Source organism: Gracilinanus agilis, chromosome 3, assembly GCF_016433145.1.
Source record: "Gracilinanus agilis isolate LMUSP501 chromosome 3, AgileGrace, whole genome shotgun sequence".
In the NCBI taxonomy this organism is placed as follows: Eukaryota; Metazoa; Chordata; class Mammalia; order Didelphimorphia; family Didelphidae; genus Gracilinanus; species Gracilinanus agilis.
This window is the reverse complement of record NC_058132.1, coordinates 7,711,089-7,732,859: the sequence shown is the minus strand read 5'-3', so window position 1 is coordinate 7,732,859 and position 21,771 is coordinate 7,711,089. Positions and strand designations below refer to the sequence as shown.

The 21,771-nt window shown below is 45.2% G+C and overlaps 2 protein-coding genes across 2 annotated transcripts; both read right to left on the bottom strand.

The window, feature by feature from the left end:
- Positions 1–14,442: 14,442 nt before the first annotated feature.
- Positions 14,443–17,797, bottom strand: KIAA1586 (KIAA1586 ortholog). Its single transcript, XM_044668422.1, has 5 exons — positions 17,636–17,797; positions 17,324–17,360; positions 17,112–17,248; positions 16,769–16,858; positions 14,443–16,620 (listed from the first exon to the last, which is right to left on the bottom strand). The coding sequence occupies exons 1-5, from the start codon at positions 17,795–17,797 to the stop codon at positions 14,443–14,445; spliced, it is 2,604 nt and encodes an 867-aa protein (XP_044524357.1).
- A 163-nt stretch (positions 17,798–17,960) lies between these two features.
- LOC123240701 (zinc finger protein 2-like) lies at positions 17,961–21,290 on the bottom strand. The gene is made up of 4 exons (XM_044668421.1): positions 21,281–21,290; positions 20,804–20,923; positions 20,197–20,292; positions 17,961–18,043 (listed from the first exon to the last, which is right to left on the bottom strand). The coding sequence occupies exons 1-4, from the start codon at positions 21,288–21,290 to the stop codon at positions 17,961–17,963; spliced, it is 309 nt and encodes a 102-aa protein (XP_044524356.1).
- Between the last annotated feature and the right edge of the window lie 481 nt (positions 21,291–21,771).

Here is a 21,771-nt window from a genome sequence, read left to right as displayed (position 1 = left end):
AGGGGGTGGGTGGGACGGGGCGGGGCACCCCATTGGCCCCGCCTCGTGAGGGGCGGGTCATTTCAGGCCCCTCCCTCGCCTGCCCCAATCAGCAGCCTCTTGGCTCCTCCCCTTCCTACCCCTGCCCAATCCCCGCCCCCTGGGCCTGGCCTTCTCTGCTCCCGTCCCCAGCCCCCTTTGTCCCCCTCCCCCTCGGCTCCCCTCGGCCTCTCTCTCCTCTCCACATCCCTTCCCTCTGTAGCCCCCCGGGGAGGACTCACCCCCCGCCCGTGCTTGCAGTGTCCGGCCCAGGACAAAGGCCGCTTCCTTCCTTCACTCCCTCCCTCCGGGCCCGGGCCGGATTCCCACTGCGCCTGCGCGCACCGAGCTCCCGGACTCTGCTACCCAGAGGCCTTCCTGGCGCTGCCTCAGTTCTCTGAAGGACTCAGAAGCCGCCGTGGATTGTGGGAAGTGGAGTCCCCCGGCCTCCGGCTGGGCCGAGGGGCGTCCGGGACGGAGGCGAAAAGGAGGGAGGAACATGAATGAGGGGGAGGAGTTGAAGGTGCGCAGGCGCTGTGGCGAATCCAGGCCGGGCTCTGTGGAGAGGAGAAACGCCGAGTGTATAAGACTTCGTGGGTAACCTCTTGGACCAGGAGAGGGCAGGGGAGGGAAGCGAGAGTAGGGAAAGCGAGGACCAAAGCACGGAGTATAAGGCCCTACGTGGTAGACTGCGGGCATTGTGCTAAAGGGCGGGGAGGACCAAGAGGATGAGGACGACTGGCGCCCTTGACAGTTCCGGACCTCAAATTGAGCTTTCCTCTCTCGCTCGCCTCTAGTCGTGGATGTAATCGCGTTCGTGTAAAACATACTTCCGTGTCATGACACGGCGCACATACAACAGAAATGTCACGGAGGAAGTACCGTGGCAGGTGGCCTTCTTGGGCTGCGGGCAGCATTTTCATTGGGACCCCCGGGCTGTGCTGGGAATGGTTTAGTCCACAGCGGATCGTCCAGTAAGATTTCTGCTCGCGGATGCCGCTCCTGCGGGTTCTGCTCCCTCCGCTTTGCATCGGGTTCTACCAGGCTTTCCAGGCTTTTCTGCTCCTCCGACCCCGCATCTTCGCGTTCTCACGCCCCCGGGGATGGGCAACCCTCGGCTTCCACTTCTTTAGAGCCACTAATTCTTGAGAACCCGAATAACTGTCGCCTCATCCATCCTCGCTGCTTGGAGCTTCTCTTCACTGCAGCCTTGAGGCTCTCCAGCCCTTCTCTTCGCTCTGTTCTCCCCGACTATCAAAGGCCAGTAGTCAGCCACTTTCCCATTCGGCTCCAACCCCAGATCCCTGGTCCACGAGTCCTCGTCCCCATCCATACCTAATGTCTTGCGCATTAATTTAAATCCTACACTAGGGGGTATCTGAGGTCACATTTGAACTCAGATCCTCTCATCTCCAGGCCGGGACCATTCTATCCCCTGTGCTGCCTTCTCTATTCCACCTTCTCTCTCTTTCGTTAACTTTATCCCTAGCCTCACCTTTTCTCACGCTGAAATTTAAAAACAACAACTCCAAACTCATAACAAATGTGACAGACAGACAGACAGAACAAATCCCCAGCCTGGATTGCCCCCAAACGGATGCCTCCTTCATTCTTCACCTTGGGCTCATTGGCACTTTGTCCTCAGGTGCCGAGTCGGCTTCGTCAAGGATTCTCTGGAGTTGGGGTCGGTCGGTTCAAAGGTTTTCAAAGTTCCTTCTCTACAGTGCTGTGACTGTATCAATCCTTGACTCCTGGTTCTATTCGTTTCACTCTGCATCAGTTCACAGGGGACTCCCAGGCTTCACTAAAACTATGCCTTTCGGGGGCAGCTGGGTAGCTCAGTGGAGTGAGAGTCAGGCCTAGAGACAGGAGGTCCTGGGTTCAAACCCGGCCTCAGCCACTTCCCAGCTGGGTGACCCTGGGCAAGTCACTTGACCCCCATTGCCCACCCTTACCAATCTTCCACCTATGAGACAATACACCGAAGTACAAGGGTTTAAAAAAAAAACAACAAAAAACAAAAAAAAACTATGCCTTTCCTGGTTTTTCATGGCCTAATTATAATTAATCATGTTCCTATACCATACTTGGTTCAACCATTCCTTAATCGATGGGCAGGGTACCCCCCCCCCACTGGCTAAAGAGCCCCTATATTTTTGTAGAGATGAGTCTTTTTCCTCTTTCTTTTGGGCACAGGCCTCCTAGCGCTATAGCTGGGTCAAAAAGTAGGAACACTTTGGGAATGTCCTGGGCATAGTTCCAAGTTGCATCCCAGTATGGATGGACCAATTTTTTTTTTTAAACCCTTACCTTTCGTCTTAGAGTCAATACGTTGTATTGGTTCCAAGGCAGAAGAGTGGTAAGGGTAGGCAATGGGGGTCAAGTGACTTGCCCAGGGTCACACAGCTGGGAAGTGTCTGAGGTCAGATTTGATCTTAGGACCTCCCATCTCTAGGCCTGGCTCTCCATCCACTGAGCCACCCAGCTGCCCCCTGAACCAATTCTTTTTTTTTTAAACCCTTAACTTCTGTGTATTGGCTCCTAGTTGGAAGAGTGGTAAGGGTGGGCAATGGGGATCAAGTGACTTGCCCAGGGTCACCCAGCTGGGAAGTGTCTGAGGTCAAATTTGAACCTTGGACCTCCCGTCTCTAGGCCTGACTCTCCATCCACTGACCCCCCAATCCCACCCCAGACCAATTCTTAACCTCACCAACATGAGTTTGTTATCCCAAAGCCACTCCAACATTTGTTATTTCCTGTTTTTGTTGTCTTTGCCCATCTGATGAGAGTGAGGTAGGACTTTAAAGTGGCTTTAATTTGTAGTTTGCTAATTTTCAGTGTTATTGTAGTGCAGTGGGTAGAGCACTAGTCTTGGAATCAAGAAAACTCATCTTTATAAGTTCAAATCCAGCCCTAGACACTTACTAGCTATGTGACCCTGGACAAGTCATTTAATCCTATTTGTCCCAATTCCCCATCTGTAAATGAACTGAGAAGAAAAGAAAAATCACTCCAATATCTCTGCCAAGAAAACCCCAAATGGGATCCCAAAAAGTTGTACACAACTGACAACAATGGAACAAGAACACTTTTGAGTGATTGGTAGCATTTTTTCATATGGTTCTAACAAGCATTCATTAAACATCTACTCTTTGGAAGGGTCTGTGCCAGATGATAGGGATACAAAGTCAAAAACAAACAAACAAACAAAAAAAACAAAACAACTCTGACCTAAGAAGCTTTAATTATCTGAATGGATATAACATATAAACAGATAAGAAGGATGTTTTGAACAAGGAGAAAAAAAAGCAACTAATAAATTAGGGAAGGCTTCCTGAAGGAGGTAGCATATTCACTGAGCCTTGAGGGAGGTTAAGGGTAGAGGTTATTAGGAATATAATCCAGGCACAGACAGGGGTTGCCTGTTCAAAGGTTCAAAGGTAGGAAGTTAAGGTCAGAAAACAGTAAGCATGTTATTTTGGCTGGAATATAGACTCTCTCTGCTCCCCTGCAGGCAGAAATCAAAATCTCTCCTTCAGAAGGCTGGTTGAGATTCAGAGATGTCTAGTCATGTCTCTCTGTAAGACACATTTAGATAAATCCATAAGGACACACAGACAGCTCACAATATAGGAACAATACACACCAGGCAGATGTACTACAGGGCCAGTGGCAATTGAGTATTCAGTATTTCCACTTCTGAATCTCGGTTTCAAGGTCAGATCTTCCTCACTCCATGTTAAGGACTCTACCCACTTCACCATGGTGCATCTTGGATCTCTTCTTTATTTTTCAATAAAGCTCTAGAGAATGTCTTGTATTCTTTTTGCTCCTGCTTTCTCATCAGCCATTCATTTCTCAGTCCCTGAAAATCTGATTTCTTATGAAGCCACTTTCTTTAATATTACCAGTGACAGGGCAGAAAATCTGACTTTCCAGAGAAGGCTAGGCTTGGAACTGGAATTCCATGGGCTTTCCTGCTATCTGTCTGCCTCTATCTATGCCCACTGCAGGCCATGCCTCTGACACTGAGTGTAAGTGTAAGAAAGTGAGTGTATAGAGGGATGATGACTCAGTGTGTTCATGGATGGTTTCGCTCTTTTTCTAAAATCCTTTTTCAATTCTATCAAGATTCAAAGAACAATTAATTTCAATATTGTATATATTTTGCAAAAATAAATATCCCACAAAATGTCTTTCAAGAGCTAAATATGGCCCTAACATCTAAACCAGGGAAAGATAAAGCAGAGAAAGAAAGCTATTATCATTACTTCTAATGAACATTGACTCATAATTATCGAATAAAATATTAGCAAAGAGGCTACAACAACATATTAAAAGATATAAGGGGCAGCTGGGTAGCTCAGTGGATGGAGAGCCAGGCCTAGAGATGGGAGGTCCTAGGTTCAAATCTGGCCTCAGACACTTCCCAGCTGTGTGACCCTGGGCAAGTCATTTGACCCCCATTGCCTAGCCCTTACCACTCTTCTGCCTTGGAACCAATACACAGTATTGATTCCAAGCTGGAAAGTAAGGGTTTAAAAAGAAATAAAAAGATATATACTATGACCAGATTGGGTTTACATAAGGAATGCAACATTAATTAGTATCAAGAAAGCTATAAAAATAATAGAATATATTAATTAAAAAGCCAAATGATTATATCAATAAATAGAATAAATGATTTTTTTATTCATTCATAGAAACAGAATTTGATAAACTATATTGCTTTATGTTAAAATTATTAAAAAGCAAAGGAACAAATAAACCTCTCTTTCCTTAATGATGAAAATGATACCTATCTAAAACCCCAAACTCATATATTCTATAAGAGAGGTGTGTTCAGGGCCTTTCCAGTAAGATCATGGATCAAGGACAGATGGTCTTCCCCACCACTGTTATTTGTTATTCTTCCAAAAATGTTGGCCATAGAAATATGACAAGAAAATGAAATGGATGGAATAAGTAGAAGCAAAGAAGAAACAAAATGATTACTCATTTCAGAGGAGGTGATGGTTTACTTCCATTATCAGCAAGAATTTATAGACCAATCTCCTTAATGAATATTAATCCCAAAATTTTAAATAAAATTCTAGCAAGGAGATCACAGCATTGTAGCCCAAGGATAATACATGGTGACCAGAATAAATTTTATGTCAAGAATTCAGGGATGATTCAATGTTTTAAACTGTCAGCATAATTGATCTTATCTGTTATGAATAAAAATTAATCTTGGAGACTTTATACTAAATTTATAAGTATTTGTCAGTAAAGAGAAATAAGGTTTCCAGACTTTGTAACTTAAAGTAAGTCTCCAATCGAGATAATTCTGCTCCATCAGGTCCCTGCTTCTCTAAGCGCTTGTGAAATGGATAAGGATTCAGAGGCCCAGCTACCACATGGTTGGGCCATCCAAATTAAGGCCAACCAAGGAGCAGCCTTGAGTTTAGGAAGGGACCAGAGCCCAAGAGCCCAAGTTCCTGGATTCCCAGCCTGGCCTGGTCCCACTGCTCTGCTTGCCAGAGATAAGCGGCAGGATGGCTGAGAGAAAGCTCCTTTCAAAAGTCCAAAGAGTGGCTAAGCACTGGAGTGTGCTGAACTGTGCTGGCTTTTCAAGTTCAAGATCCTCCAATTGGCCAAGGTTTAACCTCAGGCCTCACAGGTCACAGCCGCTGACTTTGATTTCAACCAGTCAGGAATCTCAACTGCCGTGCTGGCAATTAAGCCACATGGTTCTGTGACTCCTATGGCTTAAGACTTCCAGAACTGGACTGGTTTGTAGACCCCCCCCCCCCCCAGATATGTAATTCACACATCTCAATAACAAAGCCAACAGAAACCATTTGATTATGTCAATAGAAGCAGAAAAAGCCTTTGACAAAATATAACATCCTTTTCTTACAAAAACATTGTAAGAAAAAGAGCTGTCCTTGAAGTGATAAAGGGAATCTACCTAAAACCATCAGCAAGCATTATCTGTAATGGGGATAAACTAGTTCCCAGTGAGATCAGGAGTGAAGCTCATCATCACCACTATTATTTAATATTGTGCTAGAAACACTAGCTATGGCAATAAGAGCAAAAAAAAGAAATTGAGGGCATTAAAATAGGCAATGAGGAAACAAAACTGTGACTCTTTGCAGATGATATGATGGTATACAGAGAAAACTCCAGAGAATCAACTGAAAAAAAAACTAATAGAAACAATGAACAATGTTAGTAAAGTTGCAGGATAGAAAATAAACCCATAAAAATCACCAACATTTCTATTTACCACCAACAAAGTTCAACAGCAAGTGATAGAAAAGGGAATTCCATTTAAAATAACTCAACGATATAAAAATCCTAGGCGTATACTTACCAAAATAAACCCAGCAACTATTTGAGCACAATTACAAAACATTTTTCATACAAATAAAGTCATGCAAAAATTGGAAAAATATTAATTGCTCATGGATAGGGTGAGCCAATAAAAAGGATAATCCTACCTAAATTAATTTACCTATTCAGTGCCATACCAATCAAACTACCCCAAAATTATTTTCTAGAACTAGAAAAAACAACAGAATTCATCTGAAAGAACAAAAGGTCAAGGATATCAAGGTAATTAATGAAAAAAATTTGAAAGATAACTAGCCTAAAAGATCTCAAACTCTACTATAAAGTAGTAATCATCAAAACAATCTGTTACTAGCTAAGAAACAGAGTAGTGGAGCAATGGAATAGCTTAGGAAATCAACACACAGAGTAGCAAATGATCATACTAACCTAGTGTTTGATAACCCAAAGATCTAAGCTATTGGGGGAAGAACTCACTATTTGACAAAAACTGTTGGGAAAACTGGAAAATAGTATGGCAGAGACCAACATCTCCCACCATATACCAGGATAAAGTAAAAATGGATATTTGATCTAGAAATAAAGGGTGACATCATAAACAAATTAGGGGAACATGGAAAAAGTTTACCTGTCAGACTTATGGATAAGGAAAGAATTTATGACCAAATAAGGCACAGAGAATATCATGAAAAAAGAAATGGATACTTTTGATTACATTAAATTAAAGTGAAATGTAGGCTTGGCCCATTATATTTGGGGCTCTAAGCAGGAGTTTTAGGGCTTGCTTGTTTATTGCTTTTTTTTTTTAATATCTTGTGGTTCAATTAAATTTTTTTAATGAGAGCCTTTGTTAGAATCATTCTTTTTCTCAATGGTAAAAGCCTTGTTTAGAAGCCACGAAGAACTTGTACTCTGTGATGGAGATGGGTGACACAAAAGACACTCCTGGTTGACCTGAAGTTCCTGGCTCAGCTCCTGACCATCACAATTATTTTGTCCCAGATTTGTATGGACCATCTCTGACAAAACTTTCCCACTGTTTTTAGTGGATACTGTTGTTTTATATATTTTTTCTAAATGCATTCTTTAGTTGTTAGAGTCATTTTGAGATTGTTTTAATGGTAAAAATTCTCCTGGAAGATTTTTAGGACCTCATCACTAAGGAGGAGAAAGTTCCTACTGACTGGTCGAATTATTAAGACAGAGAAGAAGGCAGGGCCAGTGGCTCCTGTTGTCATTTATGGAAAAGTTATGTTGTCAAAGCAAGGTAAAAGCACAAAGTCCTTGGAGATTGAGTAATTAAGGGCATAGATAAATGAGCTTTTAATTGAACTCTTAAGTTGTCCATAGAGATAAAGCAAATTAGAGACAAAGAGAGAAGACTTTAATTTTTCAAAAATGTGTACTGAAGTCAAAGGATTGCCCAACAGCTTTGTTGATTACCCATGTGGAAGAGTTAGCCATTCTTTCAGATGGAGACGGAGAACATCCCTTGGCCTCCACAGAATTTGGATCTACAAAACAGGAGGAGACAGGTAGTCAATCACAGGAGGGGACTAGAGTCTCGAGAATATTCTGGCATTACTCTAAGGGATGTTACTTGTCAGGGAGTTGTAACGGAATACTATTGTGCTACGAGAAACGATGACAAGGAAGATTTCAGAAAAACCTGGAAAGACTTACATGAACTGATGAAATGAGTAGAACCAGGAGAAAAATGAACACGGGAACAGCAATAAGGTACAATGACCAACATGCATGACTTAGCTATTCTTGGCAGTATACAGAGATCCAAGACAATTCCAAAGGACTCATGATGAAAAATGCTCTCCGCCTCCAAAGAAAGAACTGATAAGAGTCTGAATTTTTACAGATCGAAGCACACCACTCGTCACTTTATTTTATTCATGAGGTTTTTTTTAAGTAATGTGTGTCTTCTTCTGCAACATAATGAACATGGAAACATGCATTGCATGATAGCACGTGTATAACCTATAGAAAACTACTTACCATCTCGGGGAAGAGACAGGGAAAGAGGGAGGAAGAGGATTTGGAATTCCAAATGTGAGAAAACAAATGTTCAAAATTGTTTCTATATGTAATTGCAGGGGAAAAAAATATTACTAAGGGTCAAAAAAATTCTGTGCTATCCACCTCGAGAGAACAACTGTTGGAGTCAGATGTGGTTCAAAGCATACGATCTTCCACATTCATTTATCTATGGTTTTATTTGGGAGTTTGGTTTTTACAGTAAGGACCAATATGGAACAATGACCAATACGAGAATATGTTTTGCATGACAATACATGTATAGCCCAGATCAAATTGTTTACCATTTCCAAGAGGGGAGAGCAAAAAAAGGGAGGGAGACAATTTGGACTCTATAATTTCAGAAAACATATATTGAAAATAGTTATTACATGTAATTGGGAAAATAAAATATCTTTGAATAAAAAAAATTCAGGTGGTACAGATTAACCCTGGTAATAGATGTGGGTGACACACTTCCCAGCAGTGTGACCCTGGGCAAGTCACTTGACCCCCATTGCCCACCCTTACCATCTTCTGCCTTGGAGCCAATACACAGAAGTTAAGGGTTAAAAAAAAATAGATGTGGATGACAACAGTGGACATACTCAGTCTTCTAATGTCCCTGGTGCTGCTCCTGACCATCACAAATATTTTATCAGAGATGATCTTTACAAACTTTCTCTGACATAATTGTCCTGTTTTAAACTGATAGTATGGTATTATATTTTTATTTATTATTATATTAATATAGAAATTATATATTAATATAATGTTTATATTAGAAACAATAATATATTAATATAATGTTTATATTAGAAACAATAATATATTAATATAATGTTTATATTATAAATAATAATTATATATTATAATTAATATAATAATTATATTATTTTTCATTCCTCAGTTTTTAGGGTCATTTTAAGATTGTTTTAATACCAAAAGTTCCCCTTGAAAATCTTTGTAACCTTGTCACCAAAGGGTTGGATGTAGTGGTGCTCGGGTGGCTCTAGGGGCTCTTACAGCTAGAGAGGCCACAGCCTGTCTTGTATTGTAAGAATTTTATTTTTTCATTTTTTAGTGTCATGTAAAACACACTTCCATATTTGTCATTGTTGTAAGAGCAAAGTCCTACATAACCAAAACCCCAATATAAAACCAAAGGTACGCTGTGTGTGTGTGTGTGTGTGTGTGTGTTAAACTTCTTAAGTTTCACTAGTGTCCTAGTCTACAACAGACGTTACATTCATGAGAAAATCTAGGAAACACAAGGGGAGAATGAAGAGCATTTAAGTGTATGTCAAGAGGGAAAAACAGAAATAAATTCTTGGTGTTTTCAACAGACCCTCTAGAGAGAAAAAAGGAAATATATGAGTAGTTTGGAAAATAAATCAAAATGAGCCTGGCACAGAGATATGATATAGTAGTGATCAAGGACTTCAATGATCAAGACATGTCAGAGCTCTCTCTCTGCCAAAAATAAAGTGGCTATTAACTTCACAACTTGCCTTATAGATAATTTTGGCCTTCAAAAAAGTGGAAGAACTAACAAGAGGAAATTCCATTTTGATCCTGATTCTCACTAACAGGGAAGAACTAGGGAGAAATGGTGGGAATTTTTTACAGAAGTAAGCACTTCATACTAGAATTTGTGCCAGAGGAGAGGAAATGTGGGCATAGTCCAATGTGCACCCCAGATTTTGTGAAAGCACATCTCCAAGAATTCAGAGGAAAGGTAGGTAAGATCTTGTGGAGAAAGTGCTTTTGAGGAAGTCAACCCAGAAGGGATAGAAGAGACTCAAAAATGAAATTCTCAAGTCACAAAGGGACACAATTCCAAAGATGATGAAATATGGTATATGTCTGAAGAGGCAAATGCAAACTGAACTCACCGAACAACTTGGGTTAAAAAAAGACATAGAGAAGATGAAAGCAAGGCCAGGTAAGAGAAGATGAATAGAAGATGGTGGGGTGGTTCTGTAAAAATAGTGTCAGGGATGTTAAAACTCAGAGCCTGGGGAGAGAAGCTAAACACAGAGAAATCTGTTTGTTTGTTAAATGCCCTGCAGGTAGAAAAGGGACAATCAGGCAGGGTTAGGACTTTTATCTGGGAGGGATGGGACAATGTACCTGGGGACTGAGAGAAGAGAAAGTTTCCTCAATGAGAGTGACCCCTGCACTGGAATTGTCAGAACAAAAATGACTCCTAAATAGGAGATGGGCAGGAAGATGGTAAGATAGCTAACAGCTGCCTTTGATGAATTCAAGTCACATGTCCCTGATGAACTGTATCTTGAAATGGCAGATACAACTGCTAAGTCGCTGTCAATGATATTTGAATTGTGAAGAGTGAATCAAACTTTCTTTGTTTATCAATCAGCAACTTTTAAATTAATCAGTCAAAAACTTAGATACCCCTACTTGACACTAAGAAAGAGAGTTCCAAGTCACTTACTAAAGTGGGTGACAACTCCAGAGGCCACTGCCCTGCCCCTAGCCTGTGCTAGGCAAATTGAAAGACTACAATTGGTTCCAGTAAAGTGGAGGAAGGGACAGGAAGTGATGTGGAAAAAGGACTATAAAAGGTCTTGAACTTCCTCTCTGGGGACCTTGACTTTGGCTCTTGGATTACTTCTTAGAGAACTGCTCCTGGATCTTTTCCTTTGGACTTTGGTTTTGGAGGACTTGGCCTTGGAATTTGGCCTTTGGTCTTCGGAGTTTGTCTTGGGTGAGTAAGTAGCTGGCCTTCCTTTCCTGGCTTCTGGAGAGATTGGTGCTGGAGATTACAGCCTTGGTTTTGGTGGAGGCTGCATTGGTGGAACTTTTACTGAAGACACCACCAGGCATGGGGAAGCCCCTACGGGGCTGAGCCTCATTTCACTGGAGAAGGGCTGGTAGGCTTGTTAAAATCTGTCTCTTTAGCTACATTTTTCATTTTCACTCTTTCTACCTCTTTGTAAATAAAGCTACTAAAAGTCATTTTGACTTAAGCTATGATATCTTTAAATCAGCAACCATGATATTACTTTAGAATTCTCATATTAGCATAAAAACCTAAATTTTATATTCTTACAGAATGATTATGAAAATTGGAGCAAGTACCACAAGATTGGAAAGAGACAAAAGTTGTACTGATTTCCCCAAAAAAGGAAAGAAAAGTTAAAAAACTCCAGGCCAGTAAATTCAACTTGGATTCCTGGCAAAAACCTATAAAGGATCATTAGAGGAATAGTTCATGACCATCTAGAAAGGGAAGCAATGATTACAAAGAGCCAATCTGGCTTCATCCAGGACAGGTTATGCCATACTAACCTCATTTCCTTTTTTAATGTCATTACAAAATTAATAGATGAGAGGATTGAGATAGAGAGAGATGGCTATATATGTAGTTTTCCTAGATTTCAGCAAAGCCTTTGATAAAGTACCTCGCCATATTCCTGTAGAGTATATGGAGAGATGTGGCTTAGATGATGATACAATTGGATAGATTCAGAACTGGTCAGATGGCCAGATTTAAAAAGTAACTATTCATGCCTCGATGTCATCATGGTAGGATGGTTCCAGTAGAGTGGCCTGGGAACCGATCCTTGGCCCTGCCCTTTTTGAGATTTTTACCAGGGACTTGGATAAGTGTATTAAGGAAATTTTCAAATGATACCAAAGTGGCAGTTATTGTAACACGATGGATAATGATCAGAATCCAAAAGGAGATGAAATATAACAGGGATGAACATGATGCTCTGCACTTGCATGCAAAAATCACCATCACAAGCATAATGTGGAGTTGTTGTTCTTAAAGAGCACGGCAGGTTTCAATGGCCACAAGCACAATACGAGCCAACTGGGGGCAGGTAGATGGCTCATTGCCTTGAGAGCCAGGCCCAGAGACGGGAGGTCCTAGGTACAAATACGGCCCTAGACACTTCCCAGCTGGGTGACCTTGGACAGGTCACTTAACCTCCATTGCCTACCCTGACCTCTCTTCTGCCTCTTAACCAATACATAGTATTGATTCTAATTTGGAAGATGAGGGTTAAATCAAAACAACATAACCCAACCGTGTGATAGAGGTCCAAAAAGCTCATGTAATTTGGGGCTACATTGAAAGGATGCCACTTCCAGGAGCAGAGGTGTGATAGGCTCATCTTACTTCATCACCACCCCCTACAGTATCATCTGGGTGCTCTGGGTGCTCCGGCTCGAGGACCTCCGATTCCGGAATGCCACGGGAGGACACTGAGCCTGCCGGATGAAGGTCAGTTGAAGGAATTGGGCATGTATATCCTGGAGAAGGCTCGGGGGCACACAGTAATGCCTCCAAACGGGCAGATGGTTCTTATGTGGAGCAGGGACAGTCTCGTTCTGCCACAGGCGCATCGGAGGGAAAGTTGCAGAGGCAAATTTAGGCTCACTATCGAGAAAAAACTTCCTATCGGTTACAGCTGCCTCAAAAGTGGTAAGCCGGTGGTGCTGCAGTGGAGAGTGGGCAGGGTCTGAAATCCAGGGTTCAAGTCTGGTTTCTGATGCTCACTAGTTGTATGACCCTGGGCAAGTCCCTTAACTCTGTTTACCTCATCTGTAAATGAGCTGGAGAAGCCAAGAAAACTCCAAATGGGGTTATGAAGAGATGGCTACGGCTGAAGGGACCGAATGACGACCACAGTGGAATGGTTGCTTCCCCTCTTGGAAATCTTCAAACAGCCTTCGTGGCCACTTTTGTCATTTGCTACTTTGGGTATTAAAACAAGGACTGGAAAGACACCAGCAGACAGAGGTAGATAAAATCGTTTTACTCAGCTCTCAACCACAGGGCGAGCTGCCCTCCGGGACGGATCCCAGGTCCCTCCCACGGCCCAGACGCTCTGGGCTCACCCAACGCCCCTCACGCCAGGCTCTGGTAGAATGAGTGAGCCACTCGCCTCCCAGACATTCGAGGGGATCCTCTCAAGCCTCCATCATTAGTCACGACGGGGACCGCTTTTAGAGACAAATATTTAGTGGAGCTGTAGTTGGTACGGGGCACCCCCACGAGTCTGTGACACTCTTGCAAACAGAGTTCGGGGTCATCTGTAGCTCCCTTTTGGCTGGAGTCCCCCCCAGAAACGGCTCCTAGGTGACCTCCTGTGTGCCTCCTTGTTGAGGCCTGATCCGCTCTTCCTTAGGGAGTCCCTTTTGGACGGGCCAGCAGCGACCCTCCTCTGGGACCCGGCTCGGATGCCGACGAGCGGTCGAACGACTCCCACCTCTGAGCTCGAGCACACTGTCTTCTGGTCAAGGAGAGTGGCACGAGGCAAAGGCAGCCCTCCTCACGCCACCCAGGAGTTCGTTCTCGGTCCTTTCATCAGGTGTCCCGAGAGCAGGATGCTGGCTTCAGATGTCTTCGGCTCTTTGCTGCAGGCCCTACAGGGACCCCGAGCCCTCCAGACACGCCGCCTGTGACCACCCCGCTTTTCTTCTGCCAAACCCATGGAGCACTTTTCTGTCAGTCGGCAGGCCCTGGGTGAGTGTCAGGCAGAAGAGGTCTCCAGGCTAATGGGAGAGGAAACATGTAAAGAACTACCTCGGAACCGAAGAGAGACGGGATGAAGCGGAGGCAATAACGTTCCGGGGCAGGAAGCGACGCTCCCCATCTCGCTTCTGACCGTCGCCCAGCAGCTCTCTACAAGAAAGTTGTTCTTCCCTCAGTCGTTCCCAACCTTCGCTTTGTGGAACTCTCACTGACTGTGCTCAGTCGCTTCAGGGACACGTTGCTTAAACCATGTCAATTCTGTCATCAGAGGCGACGGGTCTCCTTTTGTTATTTCTGTATTTTGTTATGACATCACTTCCTTTTCCCAATGGGTTCATCCTCGCCATAGCCAACTCTTTGGGTCCAATTTGGGATTCTTCTTAGCAAAGATACTGGAGTGGTTAACTATTTCCTTCTCCAACCCAATGAGGAAACAGAGGCAAACAGGGTTAAGTGACTCTATATACAGTTACAATACATTTTACTGATATAAAGGATGCACAGCACACAATTTACAATCCATAATGAAATACATTCTCTATTACTCAATTCCATAGAGCCAATGGATTCTTACAGAATGCTCTCGTTGACTTCTGCCGAACCCTCGTATCTGTAGCCAGCCTATGGTTGCAATTTAACCATGATTTGACAAACGGAGTTGCATCCCAATCTGCTAATTCTTTTCCCAATAAATTAATTGTCATTAAATCTGATACATGTTTTACTGTTAAACTGTTTCTCACCCTCGTACAAATCATATTCATTAAACCAAAACCTCTCTCAGCTTCAGCTGTATCGATGGCAATGATGCTAATGATTTTTTTAGCTTTCTGGATTGTTGCAGGTATTGGAACATTGTTTGATTCTACATTATCTACAAAATTACGAAAATCATCCAAATCAATTTCGTATTTTAAAATTTCACTTAAGCGATATAAGTTTTTTTCACCAGCTCTCCATGGTGAAGTTACTTGCTCAAAAGACCAAGTAGATGGTTCTAGTAAATCAAAATAATGAAAAATGTTCTCATCATCCGATAAGAGACACAAATTCATGTGCTGAATTATATTTTCCAGTAACGTACTCCTAGGAAGAGGATGAAGTGTATTGTTTTTATTAAATGGAATGCCTTTAAACTTATCTGACTTCATCAAATCTTCCACCTGAGATTCATGCTTTCCTGGGACGATCTTTAATCTTTCTAAAGCTTTGATGGTGCATTTGATTAATTTTTGTGCTTTCTGAATGTCAGTGGATCTCGACTGCAAATGCATCGCAGTTGAAAGAAATGAAAGCTCTTCAAGAATGTCAATCATTAAAGCAAGGTCTTGCAAGAAATGAACGTTAGCTAATCTCTTCACCAAACCAGAATAAGAAGAAGAATGGGAAAAACGGGAATATAACGTAGGATATACATGCCAAAGAGCAGTAGCAGCGCGTAAGCTGCATGCTGCCCATCTTGGGCCCAGGACTTGGCCGATTTTAATTATTTCCATTTCAAGTTCTTTAGCGACAGTTTCTAATTCAGTTTGGTTTTTATTGGATTGGTGATAAATAGAACACATTTTGTCCAGAAACATTTTTAAATGATTAACTTGTTTTATTTCCGATATTGAATCATCAAGTGATAACTGCAACCGATAATTTAAACAGGGCCAAAAGATGATTTTGGGAAAGTTTTCTAATACCTTTGCAGGTAGTCCGGACTTTCTTCCCAGAATTTTACTAGCGCCATCAGAACAAAACGCAATTAAATTCGCTTTCAAATAGTCATTCGTGAAGCCGCAGTCGTCCAAAGTAGACAACAGAGTGTCGAAGACGCACTGGGCGGTGGTGGACGCCAATTCTCTTAAAGCGACAAAGACCATGGTGGGTGCAGGGGAAGACGGAGCCTCGCACTGCAGATGGATCACTAGAGTGCTCTTCTTCGAAATCGTGGCCACCTCATCGAGGATGACGCAGATTTTGGCCTCCTCTTCTACGATGCTCTTGAAGAGCTCCATCCGAATCTCCTTCGCGATGTGTTCCGCTATCCTCGTGGCGCTGTACCGTGTCCGTAGGCAGCTGCCTATGTCTACGCCGTTTTTCTCCTGAACTTCTATGGCCCCCTCAATATCCGATAAGGGCCGGTTGCGCTTTACTAAGCCATAAACCGTTTGGAAGACCCTTACGGTAGCATCAATATTTTTATTGTTTAGTTTACGTACTATATTTGAGATGGAGTCGTCAGCGGATTCTTTCAGTAAATTCTGGATTTTCGTGTGGGCTTTGGAAACGTCGTGTTCCCTGATTTTCTTTCTCAGAGCCGCCTGCCTCGTGACTTTGTTACTGCCATTTGGGGTTATTAAGTAAGCGCTCCACTCCTTGGAGACATGGACGTGCTTTTCTGCCGCCACTCCCAAGTGCCGAACCGTGGAACAATCCTTACAGCCTAGTTTACCTCCTTTTATTTCAAGCCACTTGTACTGCTCTGTAAACAGAAATGCTTGTTTTTTGTTCCAACAGTCCGGAAGCAAAAGGCTGTCGCCGTCCTCCTTTGGCGAACACGATGGCTTTTCTGCAGCGATGGGTTGTTCGGCGGACCCAAAAGCGGCTCCCGTCGGCGTCAGAGCTTCGCAAGGATTCTCCTTCCTGCCCTTGTTTTCTGTCTCTGTTTTCACCTTCTTTACATTCAAAAAACCCAAGAGATCGCTTTGTCGTTTTGGTGTTTTGGGGAAAATGATCTGAAAAACAATTTCATGTTAGGTTAGTAAAAGTCACACTGGCTGAGGATTATTACAAAATTCTGGTAACGCTTTCTCTATGTGATTTTTGGAATGGCACCACTTGACGCTAAAGTCCTGGATTAGCTCGCATTTCCTTTTCACCTACACCTTTTTTGCAGAACTCGTTATCGGGCTTTCTCATCCCAAGGCTGACCGCAGCGCCACCGCCGGACTGCCGAGAAATGCCCGATGAGGCCTGGAGTGGGCGAACGAGTGCAGGAACGGGATTCCAACGCGAAGCAGGCGGCTCGCTTCATTCGGGTCAGCAAGGAGGGCCAAAGCCGACGCCGTCACGCGTGTGTCTGTGACGCCAGGGTCAGCCCGGCTGGGCTGGGCCATCCTCGCTACTCCCACCTTCTCCATCCCTCTCTCAAGTCTGGATCGGAACCAGGACGGAGGCTGGCCCCGACTGAAGGGCTCCCGGAGGTCTCGCCTTCAGGGACACTCACCTGGCTCGCGGCGCTCCGGGGAGGGCCGCCCTGGCCCTCTGCCCTTCCTCCCCCGCGTCCTCCTGCCTCGGGACACGGGCCGGTGTCGTTGGGTCCACTTCTGGCGGCCAAAGTCCCTGGAGGCTCCCGAAGGGAATCTGAGGAAAGACGTAAAGCGCCGTCAGCAGCGCCAAGTCCTTCCCTGCCAGCAGAAGAAGGGCCTCCCTCCGGACCGGGTACAACGAAGAGTGAGGGGGAGCCGGGCCGCCGCTAGGGGACAGAAGAAATGGGGCGTCTCTGCCCCCCACAAACCCTCTCCGGCCCGGGGCCGCCAGAACGAGGCGCTCCATGGAGCTCTTGGGGGACACCAAGCCAGGCACAAGGGAAGAGCTCGGAAAATCCCTAAATGGAAAACAATTTGAAATCGTGACCCACCAAAGCAAAAACGTGCCCGGCTGCCTGTTTGTTCAAATAAAACACACAAAAGCCTGCGGTCAGCAAGTGGGGAATAAAAATAAAACACAAAACCAGGCAGGGAGACTGACCAGGAGCGAGGCTGGGGCGGGAACCCCATCTTCCTTGGGCTGGGCTAAAGCGGCCGAGGAAAACGAGGGGGGCCTCACCCCGCTTTGGGGAAGGGCAGCAGATGGCCCACGATGCACGTCTACAGACAAGAGCGATCGCTGAAAACGGGGGCTTTGAGTCATTCGGGTGTTTTGGCTGTCCGGCTCTGTGACCCCATTTGGGGTTTTCTTGGCAAAGAAAACGGACTGGTTGGCCCCTTTGACGGAGGAGGAAATGGAGGCCAACAGGGTGAAGTGACTTATCCAGGGTCACCTAGCTGTTAAGCGTCTGAGGCCAGATTTTAATTTAGGAAGAGGAGCCTTTCTGGTACGGCGACCCCTCGCTGGCCACCTGCTCTTGGCTCCGGCCCTCGTGACAAAAGACAGCAGCTAAGCAGCACGCCCCACAGAGGCCCTGGGTGCGAGGGTGGTGGAGGGGATCCCGTAAAGGCCCCTCCTAGCTCTCCGGGGCACAAAATCGGGGCGGCCTGGCCCTCCGGACCCTGAGCCTGCGGGGCTGCGGGGAAGCTCTCCCTGCTCTGCTTTTTTCCGGTTTGCCGCTTCTTCAGACAAAACGATACGAAGGTGTGACCAGAGAGCGCACGTGCTCAGATGGGCCCCACTGGACGGCCCTCGCATCTTGTGAGGCCCTCAGGGAGGGCTTGGAGCTCCTCGCAGAAGCCCCCCTTGGGGTGTTTGGAGGGCCGGCGAAGCCCCCTGCAGGCCTCTCATAAGCACACACCAGCGTGTGGAAAAGAGCCTCAAGAAAAGCTGCCTTGCTGGCCCCGAGACGCTGCCCGATCTGACTCCTGGCTTTAGTGGCCCCCCTTTTGGCCTCCATTCATTCATGCTTTCCTAGAAGTGGCTCCAGAGCGCCCAGAGCCAGGAAGGCCGGAGTCCAAATCTGGCTCCAGATACTTAGTAGTTGCCCGACTCTGGCCAAGCCACTTAACCCTGTTTGCCTCAGTTTCCTCATCTGTAAAAGGAAATGGAAAACCACTCCGGGGTCTGTGCCAAGAAGATCCCAAACGGAGTCCCGAAGAGCTGGACCTGCCGAAGACAACGGTGTAAATGATGCTCTCCGGGAAGGGGGGGGGAGGCCCCGTTACAGTGAACGTGATGCATCGACAAACTCTGGCAAGAGGAGACCTTCCCTAATTACTGGGCTGAAACGTTTCCGGGGTGCAACCAAGGGAAAGGCAGCACCCGCTGAGGGAGGAGCCCTTCTAGGAAAGAATCAGAAATGTGGCTGGTACGTCAGTTAGACTGTAAAGGCAACACATACATTTTACATAAAAGAAAATGGAGCAGCCTCAGGGGAGAAAAGCAGTCCTAGAAGGGGGTTTAAAAAGCCTATTCAAAAATTATGGTGCCAGACCTAAATTCATCAGAGAAAGATGTTTCTAAACAGATACATGGTTGAGGCAGAAGATGGCATCTTCAAGGGAAAAATCAGAAATGATCACCGACCCCCTGAAAAACTGTTTGAGTTCTCCAATAATTATAACCTTCAAATGAAAACAACTCTGAGATGCCACCTCACACCCATTAAATCGGCCCCCCAAAATCTCAGAAATAATTCAGTGTCGGTGGGACTGTGGAGAAACAGGCGCATGATTATGCCACTGGGATGGTTAGAAGCTGTTATACACTTACTGGAAAAAAGAACAGCAGGATACGATCCAAGCGGCGGGATCCAGGGAGCCCGCTGACAAAAGCACATACCTTTATACAAAAGGATTCATACTAGATTATTCAGGAGAGCAAAAACTGGTGGGGGAACCCCAATGTCCAATTATTAATGATGGCCAAACAGAGCAAAGTGAATGTCATCAGGCCATAGGACATCACAAACAGGAAGAATCCAAAGAATCCAGCAGCAGTGTATGTTCCTGTATTTCCACAAAACTGCCCACATTGAATGTCATTGCCTTTTATTTTTTTAACCCTTACCTTCCATCTTGGAATCAATACTGTGTATTGGTTCCAAGACGGAAAAGCGGGCTAGGCAATAGGGGTGAAGTGACTTGTCCACAGTCACACAGCTAGGAAGTATACAGGAAGTATACTTGAACCCTGATAATCCTGGCTCTCTAACCACTGAGCCACCTCGCTGCCCCCCCAGTATCATTGCTTTTAATGGCCTTTGCAAACTGTCTGACATAAGACTGTACCATGTGGTTTTCATTATTAATGAGGTAGAACATTATTTTAGTTCAGTTTGTCCCTTTTTTTTCTGAAAATTTTCCATTGATTTTTTTATCTATTGGGTATTAGAAAAACTAGTAAAAAACGGAATCAATTACAAATCAACATAATTGACAGAATCAAAAGTCCAGCCCCCCAATAGTTAAAAGAGAAAGATCATCTATTTCTAAGAGGATGCAAATATGTGGTGACAGACAAGAAATAAATGACAAAATTAAATTAATGCTAGAATCCCCTCCCACCTTAAGTTCTTCCCCAAATGCCTTAAGGCTTTAAGGAGAACACCTACATGATTGGTGGACCAGCTACTTACAAGGAATCTCTCCCTCCCTCACCTGGATAAATGACTCTGGGGGTCTCTGCTTTGAGCATCCATGGAGTTTCTCCTCTTTCCAACTGGAAGATCACATCTGGTTTGGTCACTGGCAGCCCTGCTCCTGTGGATAGAAATGGGAAAGGACTGGAGACAGGGCCATCTCAGAGTTCCATCCTAGATGGGGAGGAAAAGTCTGTCCAAATCCAAAAGCAGGTCACACAGATGATCTGGGTTTGGAAAGAAAATGAGTTCCCTTCTCCCATAGCCTGCTGAGAGAGGAGGCTCTTTCTTCATCTGCCCTGTGACTATGGAGAATTTTCAACTGAAGGGAAAGGAGTGAAGAGAATTGACAGCCTCAAGGCTGGCCACAGGAAGCTGGGAACAACCTGTGCATGGGGAGCATCTAAGTGACAGACAGATGCACCCCAAATGATATACATTTTTGGCCATTCCTGCACATTAAACAAAAAACAAGGTGGTCCTTCAGACCTCCAGGAAGGCAAAAGGGAGAATGCAGAAGTGCCTCAGGGGATAGATGGGAGCCACAGGGGATAGATGGGGGGCCACAGGGGACAGATGGGGGCCACAGGGGATAGATGGGGGCCACAGGGGGCAGCTGTCCTCACCCACAGAGACCAGGTTCTCATAGTTCTCCAGCATCACCTCCCTGTATAGGTCCCGCTGAGCCGGGCTCAGGCGTCTCCACTCCTCCAGCGAGAAGTCCACGGCAACATCCCTGAAGGTCACTGGATGCTGAAACACCAAACACAGCCCCGCTCAGCCGGGACCATCCCTCCCAGTGTCCTTGGGTGATCCAGGAGAGGTTCTTAAAGCACTGGAGGCTTTTTCTTATAGCTGGGTGGGCAGAGCTATGGCTGATGAGGCCCCCTCAGCATTTCCTGGAGAAAGGAGATATTTCTAGTTTTCATCCTCTTCTATGGGCTGGCCCATTCCTCCTGGGCTCTAAGCATTTCTTCCATGCACCCTGACTTGTGTATTAAGCCTTCTAGGGCTCTGTGCCCCACCGAGAGCCTGGGAGCTGGGGAGCTCAGTGTTTCTGGCCCAGGGCATCCGAGGCGTCACCTAAGCTGGCCTCTCGGCACATGGGCCCATGCTCCAGCTGCTCCCAAGTCCCTGCCCCCCTCAGCCCAGGCTGGACATGGGGGTTAAGTTTCGGGGGTGCTTGGCTTGTGGGACTCTAGGATCTAATCACAAGTCTGAATCCCCGTTCGGGGGCTCCAAAGCTACCTTGTGCCAGGTACGGGTCATAGACACCGGGGAGGCCATGATCTCTGGTCAAGGACAAAAGCTTTGGTCCCCGGCTTTCTCATCTGTAAGATGGGGGTAGCTAGAGGGTTTCTGAGGTCCCTTCTACCTCTAGGGTCCTGTGGGTGGCCTCCTCTGGCCTCCCCAGCTCTATGTTTGCTCAGGCCTTCCTCTGTTCTGGCCTCCTGATGTGACTCCAGGAAGAAGAGAAGTGGGGGTCGGGGGGCGACTAACTGTCTGCTGAATCATAACTGAAGAGTGAGGCCAAGACAGGCATCGAGCTGGGCAAGAGGGTGACTATTCCCTGCTTTCAGTGACTCGTGTGGGC